This window comes from Chrysochloris asiatica, unplaced genomic scaffold (genome assembly GCF_000296735.1).
Source record: "Chrysochloris asiatica unplaced genomic scaffold, ChrAsi1.0 scaffold00014, whole genome shotgun sequence".
Taxonomy (NCBI): Eukaryota; Metazoa; Chordata; class Mammalia; order Afrosoricida; family Chrysochloridae; genus Chrysochloris; species Chrysochloris asiatica.
Window position 1 is genome coordinate 27,810,394 of NW_006408532.1, and position 14,360 is coordinate 27,824,753.

General features: G+C 39.9%; 1 protein-coding gene across 7 annotated transcripts in view; it reads left to right on the plus strand.

The window, feature by feature from the left end:
* Positions 1 to 14,360, plus strand: part of LOC102831419 (transducin-like enhancer protein 4-like) — a 184,601-nt gene that overhangs the window by 3,335 nt on the left and 166,906 nt on the right. For all 7 annotated transcript variants that reach the window (XM_006834935.1, XM_006834938.1, XM_006834940.1 and 4 more), the window contains exon 4: positions 1,256 to 1,300. In XM_006834935.1, coding sequence (XP_006834998.1) covers positions 1,256 to 1,300 — 45 coding nt within the window. The remainder of the gene's footprint in view (positions 1 to 1,255; positions 1,301 to 14,360) is intronic.

Consider the following 14,360-nt stretch of genomic DNA (forward strand, 5'->3'; position numbering starts at 1 on the left):
TGCCAGAGCAGTTGAGGTTGTGGGAATATGTCCATTAACAACCTGTAATTCTAGGATGTTATAACTTGCCTTTGACAACCAGCTTTGATTTGAATTCTCAAAGTTCAGCTGCATGGGGTATAATTTTCTGTGCTTTGTTTTTATAGATGGGGGGGGAGCAAAACCTCATTTATGTTTTGTTTAGAGTAACAAGCAAAATGTTTCCGTGTTAGTGGTTTTCTTTGTTGTTTTATTGCTTTTAACTCCACAGTTTTAGCCAGACAGTTTTTTTGTATACTGTTAAAATTTTAATGTGATTTAGTTCTTTTCAAGAATGATGAATAAGAAAAGGCAGCAAACCCTTTAAAATTTTTTTCTTCATTCTTTGTTACTAGGGTGTGCATTGATACGTGTGCATTTTCATTTTTTATAGTGTTGGTTTGAGGAATGTTGTGGTCCCCTGGATAATTAATTTGTTCTACCAGAATTTCTATAATGCCACTTAAACTATATGTGTAAAAAAAATCGGCTGTTTTTTTTTTTTTTCCCCCTCAGATGTATTACCAAATTTGTTTGATTGTTCATAAAGGCTCCAAAGTAACTCATTCATTTTCTGTCAGACCCGTTTCCTTGAATGTGTTATGTGAGCAATATGCTAAAAAAATGAAAAAATGAACTCTTTAAGTAGCTCGACCCTTTTGAATAGCTTGTTTAAAGCATCATTTTTTTTTTTTTTTTTTGTCCAAGATGTGATTTGGCCATTAACTTGCCCATTGTGCCTAGGAATTAGAGTTCATGTGATACACTGAATATCATCAGAGGTTTTTGTTGTTTTTATTCCCTTCATGTGCTCATGATGAAAAAAGGCAACTGAAGATGTTCAGGATGCTATGTTTGAACTTAATTGTCTTAGTTTTGTCAATAAGTGAGTTATTTTATAGTCTATGTCTTAAGGTGGCATCTCTGTCTTAGAGGTGAGCTGTGGGGTGTTAGAGGTTTGGGGAGGAATCACAATGAAATCTGTGGAGCTACAAAAGAAATTGATGCAAAATCCTTGTACTGGTCCCCCGAGGCTACTTAATTGGATCTTACCAGGAATTGCTACCTTCACTTCCAAAATTATTAGGCTAAACATAGTGGTTAGCGTTTCCTTGAATTAGAGGCATAGGTATTATGGATATATTGGCTTGGTGAGGCTTTAATTTGGGGGCGTTTTGAACAAACTTAAATTGCTTGAGGAGAAATATTAATTTAATTTCTTTTCCTTCCTTGACAGTATTATGAAATGTCCTATGGGTTGAATATAGAAATGCATAAGCAGGTAAGTTACTTATGTCTGTTTTAAGTAATATTGCATATTTTAAAAAATGTTGTGTTTTGTAAGTTTGTTTTGCATGCCTTTGTGACTACTTGTGTTTAAAGAGACTACAGGGTAGCTTGCTATTTTTCTGTGCGACTTCCCATCGTTGTTAAGTGAGTGATATCTTAATTTTAATTCTTTAAAAAAAGGTAATTGAAAATATCTGAATTACCTGGTAAACTTTACACACTTTCAAAATCAAGAATGCTGAATTTGAAAATCAGGTGGTTTTTCTGTGGAAAGAGTTACTTTATATATTTCAGGCATTGCAAACTTGTTTTACAAAAGAGCTTTTCTTGGAAAATACTGAAAAGTAAAACTGTACATTGTGTAGAGCCTTCAGTTGGCTCGATGTGGGTGTGAATGAATGGATAGAGGTGAGCTGGGAGAAGGTGGAGGTGGGGGGGATCCCAGTGAAATCTGTGGAGCTACAAAAGAAATTGATGTAAAATCTTTGTACCAGTCCCCTGAGGCTACTGTAACTAAGTGTCACTTCCAAAATTTGTGCAGAGCAAATGAGTCTGAAAGAAGGTTCAACACTAAGTCTGGAAACCCAGGAATTAGTTCAGCCAAAAGGAAAAAAAAAAAAAGAAAAGATAATGATTATTCGGAAAGAGTTGAGGTCCGACTAAAATACCTTATTTTGGTAGGAGACTGAACAGAATGGTTTCAAGTTTTCCTAGGTTGAAAAAGATAGTATGTGTATAGGGAGAATGCAGAAAGTTCATGGAAAAATTCCATTGTCTTTTCATTTTTTCCATGAATTTTTTTGAAGCGCCCCCCTCCATATATATTTATATGTATATATAAACACATATGTGTACATACTCAGCCACGCACACACAGCAATTCTTTTTGGAAGCATTTATTTTTAGTGGTTTCCTTTCTAGTGAAAGTACTTGTGATTAACCATTTCAGAATAGGTGTGTATTCTGAATGTTCACCTGCTAAGGAAAGACAAGAGAAACTTGGTGCTTTTGTCTCTCATTTATGTTCAAGGTAGCTGTCATTAGAAAATATGAATTATTGAGCTTTTACTCATGGATTTATTTTCGGGTATGAGTATCCACCACATGGACAGAACACACTCACAGAGTAGATCTTTAAAGGACTGCTAGATAATGAAACTAATCACATGGATAGTATTTGAAAGCAGAAAGTTGGGAAATAAATCGGTAGTTAACTTAAACACTGAAGTCTTTTAGTCTTTTATTTCAGATATGCTTTTACTTCATATGCTACTTGTTTATGTCAATATTAATATTATTATATAGTTTGAATGCTGACTTTCAAAATGAAATTCTGATCTCCGCATCTTTCCCATTTCTGTTTAGATTGTTGTTGCTATTAAGTGCTGACGAGTAATGTAAATATCTCAGGCTTAAAATCCATTCAAGGTTTGAATGGATACCCCTTAGTTGTATCTTACAGGAATAAATGACACGCGAGATATTGATTGTTAATTATCTTCATTACATTTCATTTTAGGTCTGGATCTTAAACATGTCTTTTTGGTCACCTGCCTCTGCCTGATTAATGAATTTTTTTCAAAGAGTAGACCAAATGATAAATGCCCCTTTATTTTTCCTTATTCTGTATCTTGTTTACCTTAACCACTTGTTTCCAGATTTCTTTTACCATCTACATTTCTGTGAGGCTCAGAGCTGGTGTTTGACTGAATGTATTTTTTGGGGGGCGGGGTATGTGAGATCCCTTAATTTTGCACATTTAATACCTCTATAATTCTGTCATCTTCTTGTCCAACTGGCTTTAAACACCATCCATTTAAAATTGAGAATGGAATACATTTTCCCCTTTTTTTCCTCTTGCTTTTCAATTCAATCGTATCAAGAATCCTGAGGGCAGTTTATCACATTATGAGATACAGACAGCCCTGCAAACCACCTACTTATTATATTTTCTTTCTTTCCCCCTTAAGCACAGAGGCATATCTGTCTTTATTTGTTTTCCTAGGCAGACAGCCTTGGTTCCTCTTAGCCTCTCTTCCAGATGCACTCACTGGATGCCCTTGTAATGGAAAGCAGCAATAATGCAAGGAAATTGCCCTGCGGCATAATTGGGCCTAGTTCTCAAGATCGGGTTAGGCTTATTCACTTATTAGATTTGTGTCTCAAAGGGTTCAAGAGTAGGAGTCCCCGGAGTCCTTGGAAGTACCCCTAGTAATTGGTGGCCCTGATATTTGAAACCTTTGTGCATTTTTTTGGTTAATGCTCCTGTTCTTCTTGGCTGCAGCCAGCCACTGAGTATTCATTTTTAGAGAAATTTTTCATTGGAACAGAAAATGATGGCTGTGATGGAGTCATGACTCTGTGACTTAGCAAATTGATAAAAGGATAAAAGCACAGAGCAGTGACAAACAGGGTGGAGGTCGGATTGCCCCCTCCCCTTTCCATGAGTTGCTCATCAGTCACCCTGTGTTGGTTCTGATAGAGGGCTATAAAGTGAAACCTATGGGGAATTTGTCATTCTGAAATGAAAGCTAATGTAATTAGTACCAATTAAAGTACATTTAGTAAATTGGATTTAATCTTAATTAAGCCTGCATAATGTTGCCAATTTTTAACAATTATGTTGGAGAACATAATTAATTTAAATTTTGGTAACTGAGTAAATAGCATTAGTCTGGTAGAATTAGTTTTTTTTTTTTTTTTAAGGGAGCTCAGTAACATGACATGGAATTAGAGCATAAAATATGAATCTAATTTCTGGTAATCTTTTGTAGGATCAATAGAATTGAGTAGACAGCAGTGGGGAAAAAAAAAAGAAAAAACCCCATAAGGTTAGGGTGGAGTGTACTGGCCTATACTGTGAAGAATTAATGCTTTACTGCTCTCTTAAGTTCTCCTATCAAACTGAAGAAGACAAATGGAACATGGTTAGAAAATGTTTTATTTTGATGTCTTCATAATGGAGTTCTTTGAAAAGTGAAAGAACATTGGCCTTCATTCCTTAAGGATTTCCCTAAGTATGGGCTTTTTCCTTTTTTTCTTTATTTTTGATGGGACTCTTGGCCCAGGGCTTACTTTTTTTTTTTATTTCTTGATTGTTTCTCTTTATAAACATAGTCTGACTTTTCTCCTAAATGGGTTAATGATCATGGGCAGAACGTGGTGATGTGTGTAGCTGATACCATTGCTGAATGCTGCTTGTTTACATCCTTCACCTGTAATGCTGTAATTAAAGAAGATCTCTCTGATTTAATCTGACAGCAGCAGTTACCACTTTAAACAGTGAATTTGGATGTAGATTAAGAACAATACTGGAGGTAGTTGTGTGCCATGGAGTCATTCTGACTCATAGAGACCCTGCATAGGATTTCCAAGGCTGTAAATCTTTAAGGGAGCAGAAAGCCCCATCTTTCTCCCGTGAAACAACTCATAGTTTTGAACTGCTGACCCTTGAGGTTAGCAGCCCGACTCGCCAACACTATGCTACCAGAACAATAGGTAAGTGAATTAAACCTTCAAGTGTGTATGTGGGTGGTGGGGGGGGCGTACTGGGGACACACAAAAAATCCCTACCCCAACCTACTGCCATTATTGTCATTGATTCTGATTCATAGTTGACAGTAGAACAGAGTTGAACTGCGTTTCAGAACTTCCGAGGCTGGCCTCATTGTCCACACTTGGAGCAGCTGGTGGGGCTAGAACTGCCAATCATTCAGTTTAACTCTCTGTGCCATTAGGATTCCTATTCAACCTATAGCAATTATAAAAAGAGGGGACTATACTGCATTTTGGAAAGGAGAGAATGAGAAACTTCTCTTAAAGTGAAGACCCTATTTAATCTGCAGCTCTCTGCATTTTTTTTTTTTTTTAATTAGGCTAGTATTTGAATTTTAGAAATCTTTAGAAAATTTTAGAATTCTGGAAACACAGAATCTAAAAGAAGTGAGTCTATACATTTTTATATATAAATGTTTATGTGTTTTGTGTGTGTGTACATTGTTGGAGTTTTTTGTTTGTTTTTTTTTAAATCAGAGAAAGAAAATTCCTATTTTGCTCCAAGCCATGTAAATTTTAGTACAAGACTTGGGCAACAACCATTTGAGTGCTGCTAAAATATTAATTGAAGAGGAATGAAAGGGCCTTGCCAACTGATAGGATATCATAATCATGGCCTCTCTGGTCGATGGTAAATGATGATAAATGGCATTAGGAACCTTTTAGCAAACTGTAATAACTACAAGGAGAGAAGCAGTATGGATTTGCATTATATCTGATACCCTCTAGTACCAAGTGGATTGCCAATACTGCTTGTTTAGCATTTTCTAAGGGCAATAGGATATTGATTTCTGACTTACAAGGAACAGCTCTATTTTCACCATTGAAAAGTATTGCAGGTTGTTAAGAAGAAATTGACTTGAAGAGGCCGACTGCTGCCCATCATGGAGCAAATAAAGCAAAACTGCCGAAGCATGGTGGAGCAGCGAGTCGGGCCCTCAGCAATTTGTTGCTATTAATTTACCATGCTCGACAGCAAATCAATCGGCATCTACTTCATCTGCTGGAGAAAATGCTGTCCAGGGCAGATAAAAGGCTCGGCGTGGTACAGAAAATAGACTGGATTGGCCAAAAGGAGGCTGCAGTTAATGTGTAAATAAGTGAAATCAAGGCCAGTGTTGCAGAGGAAGCTGTTGTTAATTAGGTTGGTGCTTTTTAGTCAACTATTTTAGAAAGCGGCCTAGGATTTGGCGGGCAAGAAGAGATTTATTGAGGTTGAAGTAATCATATAAGACTGGCATGGCATTCCAGTCCTGAGTGTACTTGATTCTAGGGTGTAATTTACTTGGGGATAGTGCTCACAGTGGAAGTCAATTTGTTTAAAGTTCTATTTAGACCATGTTTCCCATAAAAGAAAAAAAAAATTTTTTTTCCTTTCTTTTAGTATACTAATTTCTTCAACATCTGTCTTTTATTGTATATGCTTAGTTTTGAAGGAGTAGATGAATGGGGGAGTAGGAGTTTGAATATGTAGGCATAAATGTGTTTTATATACACAGTGATTTGTTTTTGTTTTGTTTTCAGAAATGGGCGTGATTGAGTCCTTAGAAAGTAAAACCACTATCAGAGGTGGGGTTTTGCAACTAATAAGTAATTAATAAACCATGAAAAATTTCACTAATAACAACTATTTTTTTGGCTTATAAACATTAGGAAATAGTAATCTAGAAGGGATGAACAGTGGTTGGTGACTATTAGTATGGAAAATCGTGAAGAGAGATTTTAAGTGAAATTTTGATGGCTGTGCAGAAACTCCAGAAAGAACTAGGGGTGTGTGTGTAGCATGTTACTGTTGGACGGTGGTAGTGAGTATTGTATTTTGTGGTTTTCATTAAGGTTTAAAGGCACCTTTTTAAATAGAAGGTTACCTCTTGGTGATGATATTCTATAATTAATATATGAAAAGTATATGCATTTTTTTCTTTTGCCTTGGATTTGGACAATGTAGAATGGGGGTAACTTTACTCCTGTTTTAGTAAGCAAGGTATTGGTGTTAAGTGCTGTCATAGCAACTTGTGTATACGATCTCTGAGGAGTGCCTGGTGGGTTTACATCACTGACCTTGCAGTTAGCAGCCCAGTGCTTATCCGACAGCACCACACTAGGACTCTAAACTTGGTATATGTAGATCTGAAATCCTTTCCGACACCATTAGAGGTTCTAGCATTTAGACAGATTATATCACCTTAAAAGTCTTGGGTAGGACTCAGTGAACTCTTTTCACTTGGCCTAGATCTTGCAAGAGAAGCAGATTTGGAGACCAAAATTTAACTCATCCACAAAACCCATCACTGCTGAGTCAATTCCTATTCCTAGTGATACTACAGGACAGAATAAGAACTGCTACTTCTTGTTTCTGAGGCTGGTAACTTTATTGTAGCAGATTGCCTCACCCTTCGCCTGTGAAACAACTGGTGGGTTTGAACCACTGGGCTTTAGGTTAGCAAGCCCAGTGCGTAGCCCACCATGCCACTAGTACTCCTGTGTATAAATATGACTTAAACGCTTTGATTCTGTCCACTATGTGCTCCCTTTAACTTTTTCTCTTCTCATATCATGTCTGGAGTCCCGCTGTGGCATTGTAGGATAACCACTGGGTTGCTAGGTTGGTTTGAGCCACAAGGTTGGTTGTTCTAACCCATCAGCTGCCCCTTGGAAACCCTGTGCAGGGTTACTATGAGTCAGAACCACCTCGATGGCACTTATCAATATCATTATGTCTTGAGTCCTTAATTTTATATTCCTTGGGACCATAGAATATCTGACTTTTTAAATCTGAAGCAGTTGAGTGTTGAGTGAAATTGATGTTTTCTTTCAGGGCACATTTATTATATATCTGGCATATGCTTATCACAGATGTAGGCTCATTTCCTGAATTCCTAATTTTAATTCTCACAGGTTCAGATGTGCCCACGGTGATGTAGCCAATATGCAGTATAGCTAATAAAGGACGAGATGAAATTACCCAGGAGTGTGTTTCCTGGAGATGGGTCTGTTCGGGGGCGGGGTGCTGGAGATTGAGTCCCCAGGCTGTGCCTGGACTCGCAAAGCCCAAGATTGGGAGAGTTTTTGAGTTTGTCTGAACTGCAGGTTCAACCCCCGAGCCTTTCTGCCACTCTACCCAGGGTCCAAGGAGCTCTGGTAGCGTAGTGGTTACAAATCGGGCTGCGAACCGCAGGGTCAGCAGTTCGAAACTACCAGCTGTTCCGCGGGAGGAAGATGAGGCTTTCTGCTCCCATAAAGATTTACAGCCTTGGAAACGCTGTATAGGGTCCCTATAGGTCGGAACCAACTCAGCGGGCACTCAACAACAACAACCACCACCCAGGGTCCAGGCTGGAGAGCTTGGACAGGGATCTCCACCCAGACTTCTCAGTGGGTGAGAAGATAGAGTAGCCTTCAGCTGGCTGCTCCTACACATGGGACCAAAGGAGCTGCTTTCTTATCAAGATGGAGTTTGCGTCCTCCTTGTCAACCTCATTTGTTTATAAACTTGTTCTTCCAATTAACTTTTATCTTTTCCTTGTGGCTTCTGAAGCTGTGCCTAAAGACAAGGGGCTGTTTGTTAATCACCATCTTGTGGGTTTTTGAAGGGGGAAGTTGGGAGGGGAAAATGTGATGTTCTGTGGCCTCTTTGTAGTTCAGAAAGAGGTTCTTAGATGCAGGAAATCACACACAACTAAAAGTTTTAAATGAAGGCAGATGTTCTGCTTTTTGTTACAGTATTCAAACAAAGAAATATTTCCTTATCACTGTCTCTCAATTCTGATGGGACATTGTTCATTTTTTGCATTTATTTTTTGAGGAGCAAAGTTTTTTGTATCCTAAGTACCAGGATACCAGTATCTGGTAGCGTTGTGGTTATGAGTCGGGCTGCGAACCTCAAGGTCAGCAGTTCTAACCAGCTGTTCCGCAGGAGAAAGATGAGGCTTTCTGCTCCTGTAAAGATTTACGGCCTCGGAAACCCTATGCCGGGTCACTATGAGTCGGAACTGACTCCATGGCACACAACCACCACCAAGTACCAGGTATCCATTGCATAACTTCGATGATGCATTCTGTAAATTAGGGCGTTACGTGTTTCAAAAGTTGTGTGAACACCTGTGTCCGTGGGGTGCAGGACTCCTGAGTGCATGGGCTTGGGGGCTGCTCGCTGTTCTAATGTGGCCAGCTCCCATTGGGGATGTCTCAGGTGAGCATTCAGCCACTTTTCTGCTAAGCCAGCTGCGTGGAAGGCCAGCATGCTTATGAGAACCTACCTGGGGAGAGGATTGTGTGGGCCAGAAGGCCAGAGGGTACCCAAACCAGAGTGTATGCCTGGGTGCATACCTTGCCATCGGCACCCTAAAAGACCACTACGGGCAAAACACAAAGACTATATCCCCTCAATTTGTAAGAGCCTGAAGGGAAGCCCGGTTGGGAGTTGGGGCCTGGGCCCGATCAGTGTGGATAGGTAGCTTTCAGGCCTTGGGCAGCTAGGCAGAGTGGAGCTACAACTTCAAGACACAAGGGTGTCTAGTGTCCTGGCACTGAGACACCTGCTGCAGTGGCCCATGGATGTACTGGTATAAATATGTTGGATGTTGTTACCTGGACAATCAGTGCATACCTGTAGTGTCATTTTGAGCAGGGTTGGAATAATGGTGTAGAGGCCCCTGAAGTAATGGGGAAGACAGATACTAAAGCACATTCTTCATTTAGTGTTTTGTAGAATTTTCCTTTTTTGTTTTTGATATTGTCAACTAGACTAGATACAAGGAAGCCAGTGGTAAATTAAATGGTAAAAGTGTGCATTTAGACGTTTGTAGTTGTCTTTGTTTTTAATGAGAGAAATTCTGTTGCCTTTGATGTGACCAGATAGTCTGGTTTATCATTTCAAGATAGCAGTAATGGATTTGGTGACTGGAGAGAGTGAAAGGGATAAGAATTTCTGAAGGGAGATTGCTCCTCCCCGACGACCTTTAAAGAACTCCAGCGTTCTAGCACTGGCAGCAGAACCAGCGGTCTCCTGGCTGAGTGGCCATCAACTTTGGAAACCTGCCTGTAGAAGAGAAGCAACTGATTCTTTACACTGATAATGACAGTTTGCAGGCCTCAGGAGTAAGCACACGGCAAACATGAGTTCATGAAGTGATTGCTCTACTTTAAGGGAAAAGGACCTCAGAAGTTTTAGTCAAAAGAAAAAAAAGCATGATTTTGACTTTCCCTTAGTAATAGCTGTCAGTGGTAGTTCCTTCACATCTATAGAACAGAGGGATTTAGCGAGATGCATCAATGCCAATCTACATACACTGTTTTCATTGGAACCGAGCCAGCATTTATGCAAAAGCTCTCTCTTTTTGCTTAATCTTTCAATACTACCAAACCAAAACTTTTTCTCAGAGAGCTCCAGTGTGTAAAACCAGGGGGATAGGAGATGACTGTTTTGTTTTATTTTTAAGCTAGACTGCCAAAGAAACAGATGAGAAATAAACACTCTGGGCCATCCTTAGGTACTCTTTTCTTTGGCTGGTGAGTCACCTTGTCATTGTTTTTTGGAGGATTTTGCCAACAGATACCTGAAGATTTGTATTATGGACAGCATTGCTGTGTTTTGCAGAAAGAAAGATGAACTACTCTGGTGTGTTAACTTAGGCCCCACGTACAACCTGGGCTGCCCCACGCACAACCTGCTCGGGGGACCTGTTGCTGGCAGCAAGTTAGGCAAGTGAGAGTTGAGGGAAGGAAGATGGATATTGGCTTTCCTGGTCGCTTAGAAAATAGGCTTCACTAATGATGATGATGATAATGATTTTAATTAGGTCCTGTTCTCTCCCTATTTTCTAATTGTGTTCTTCTGAGCATCGTGGCTTGTTCTTGGTGGAAGGATTTGAACGTGCAAAGAAACCTAACTGGCAAGATTAGCAGTAGTAGAAATTATAAGCAAACAGTACTCTGGAATGCCTGTCTTTGCAGAGAGCCCAAGGCCCTTTTTATGTGTTCTCCTTAATCTTGCTGATGTTCCTGTAAAGCAGGTAGCAGGTTTGGATCCATGTATTTAAATAGCTCCTGTCAGTGGCGTGCCCGACCGTTTGCCAAGCAGTGTCATTCCACTGGCCTCCTTTACCAGATGACACCGAGGCTTAAGGGCTTAAGAGACTAGTCCAGTGTCACAGTAAGAGAGGATCAGTATGCGGGTGGAGACACCAGGGTTCAGGGAGGTTGGCTAACATGCCAGCACGCCTCAGGTCGCGTAGCTACAGGCGCTGGCATTAGAGGAAATGGTAGGGTTCTTGACTTCCTTCTAGGGCTCCCTTTGCTGACCACAGTTTCCAAACAGCAAATACTGTGCTTGTTTCAGTGATGCTCCAGGTTGTATGCAACACGAGGAGGGGGGGGCGGGGGGGATGCTGCTGGCAGTCTAAGGGGCGCTACAGTGTCACCTCCAGCTTGGGGTCTGTTGTGCATTCATGTGAGAATCCAGACACTTTTCCTTCCTGCCCTTCCGGTGCCCTCCCCACTGCCCACATGGTGTCTCAAATCAGCAAATTAAAATAGAAAGCCATGATCCACATTGGACAAAAGTACTTAATAAAATTTCCTCTATTCCTAAACTAAGCTGTAGTCCCGGTGTGGCGTTATGGCATAATGCGCTGGACCACAAGGCCAGTTTGATCTGCGAGGTTGGCAGTTCAAACTCGCCAGCAGTTCCTTGGAAACCCTATACAGAGTCGCTATGAGTCGGAACCGACTTGATCGCATTTAAAAGCAACAAACAAATAGTACCTACACCATAGGGACAGGGCAGATGCTCTGATATCTCCAGTGTAGAGAACTGAGACTCACATAATTGGTGTTCAGGGGATATCTGGTGAATGAGGGAGTACTTGCATTCAGATTGAGCCAGATAAGAGTATGTATAATTTGTTCTTTTTAGAATATGTTTTGGTACAGGGGTAATCAAATGCTGAGCCTCAAAGCATACTTAGGCCAGTGTTGCCTGTTGATTAAAGAAGTTTGGGAAAAATAATACAGGAAAAGAGGAAATAGAAGTGTCTTTCAGGAATGAGATAGAATACCTGTATTTTAGCATAGTGAATCTGCCATTTCTTGAAGATGAGAACATGAAACGTTCCTATCTGAATTTAAAATTCAGTTTATGATTTTATCACTAGTCAAAGTTACGTGAAGACTTCTCCTACTATTAATGCATCTGTGTACATGTGGTTTGAGTGAGTGTGGAGAAATATTGATCTTAACTGTACATACTGTGGTATGTTTAGCTAACTTCCCTCAAATCAGTAAAAATGCCAGCTTCTCGTTCCTTTCAAGGGACAAGGAACTTCTTAAGCTATCATAGTTTGTTTTTTTATTAGTGGTGATGGTTTGGTGGTGTCAAAAGAGTAATAACCATAACATTAAGTGATTTAAGGAAGCTTTGCTGTGCTGATAATATATGTCATTCTTTCTCACAGCAACCTCATGAGACTATAGTAGTATTATGACTTTCATTTTACATATGAGGAGACTGAGACACACAGGAAGATTAAATAACTTGTTTGAAATCAGACAGAAGCCAGGAAAATACATGCTGGGTTTGACTCAAGGTCAGATCACTAGCATGGTAGCTATTTCTACCTTTTTCCAAATACTGTCACTATACTTCACTGCCTCCCCAAACACTTGACTGAGGCAGGCGTCTCAAAGGCTAGTTCTGGTACTGTCTGTGGTGAGCTGTATGATGCTGTTGAGTATCTTAGCTTTTCAGGACTTTATTCTTGTCAGCTTAAAATTAGAGTGTAAATGAATTCTTTAGCTCTTTGAGTATAAAATTACCACTTGGCTTTGGTTTGTTGCTTTCTGTGACCCAATGAACAGAAATTAAGACCTGTTACCACTTTTCTTAATTTAACAGTTCTTTTTAACACCTATTAATCAGAAGTTTTTGTTTGTTTGGGGTTTTTTTTTGGGTTTGGGAGTTTCTAAGTCGAAAATTAGCTAATGACACAATGAGTAGAAATTTGTATTTATATGGTACTTAACATTTTATGAGGAGCTTGTGTGGCACTGTAGGTTAGGCCATTAAGTTGCTAACTCGAAGGTTGGCAGTTCAAACCCAGTCCAGCCACTTGGAGAAAGGTGAGGCTATCGGCTCCCGTAAAGATTTATGGCCTTGGATAATCCTGTATAGGGTCATGAGGAGTTGGAATCAACTAGATGGCAGTGGGTTTGTTTTCTGTTTCATATTTTATAAGGTATTTTCTTTGCCCATTATTTCATTTAAAGTCCAGTAAATGTTAACACCCTCGGAAACCCTGTACAGGGTCGCTATGGGTCGGACCCGACTCGATGGCACTTAACAACAACAACAACAAATGTTAACAAACATTCTGCCCATCCTGTGGATAAATAAAATGAGACTAAGATGTTAAATCACCAAGGTCATACACTTGGTGAATGGTTCAGAATCCATTGGCTCTCTAGGGTCAGTGGCCTAGATTAGTGTTGGTACTGAATGCTTAGCATGTGTAAAATGACTGGTATATATAAACTAGAAGTCCTGGTGTGGTGTTGTAGGATAAGCACTGAACTACAAGGTTGGTTTGAACTCAGGGTTGGTGGTTCAAACTCACCAGCTGCTCCTTGGAAACCCTATACAGGGTCGCAGTGGGTGAGAACTGACTCGACTGCTCTTAACAACAGTATTATATATGTACATACATACACACACATACCACTGTTGCTTTTTGGTGTTGTGTTTTGTATTTTTCCTTTTGGCATATGCTAGAAATTTTAATCACACTGCTATCTATTGTATGAATTATTATGTGATCCAGTTGTTTCCCTTTCCTCTCTCCTTCCCTCCCCAAAGTAGATATGTATTCGTTTACTACTTGTGCCATTAAATTAGCTTTGGGGAGAAATTACCCTTGTGGAATTGGATGTAGATGTCTGCTCCTTTAGCTAAGGTTTCTAACCCATGGCAATGGGAGTAAAGCCTATCGGTAAGTTGCAGTTTACAGTGAGATTGAGATCTGAAGTCATCATGGGGTTCTTACATTGTCCTGTCAGGTGACATTTACTTAGGAAAAGTTTGGACTTTTCAAGTAATTTATAAAAAATTAATGATGATGGTGGTGGTGGTAGTGGTTATTTGCCTTCGAGTCGCTTCTAACTCATAGCGACTCTGTATAGGGTTTCTGAAGCTGTAAATCTTTCAGGAGCAGAAAGCCTCGTCTTTCTTCTTTGGAGCAACTGGTAGATTTGAGCTGCTGACCTTGTGGTTATCAATTTGTAACCACTGTGCTACCAGCCTCCTTTCACAAGTTGTTGTTAAGTGTCGTCGAGTCGGTTTCGACTCGTCCCAACCTTAAAAAGAAGGGGGAAATGTTTAATCTTGGCCTTTTTGAACTGATGAATCAAGAAAACCAGTGAATTGGTTACTCCATCAAAGTATGTTGTTGTTGTTACGTGCCGTGGGGTTGGTTCCGACTCATAGCGACCCTGTACAGGGTTGC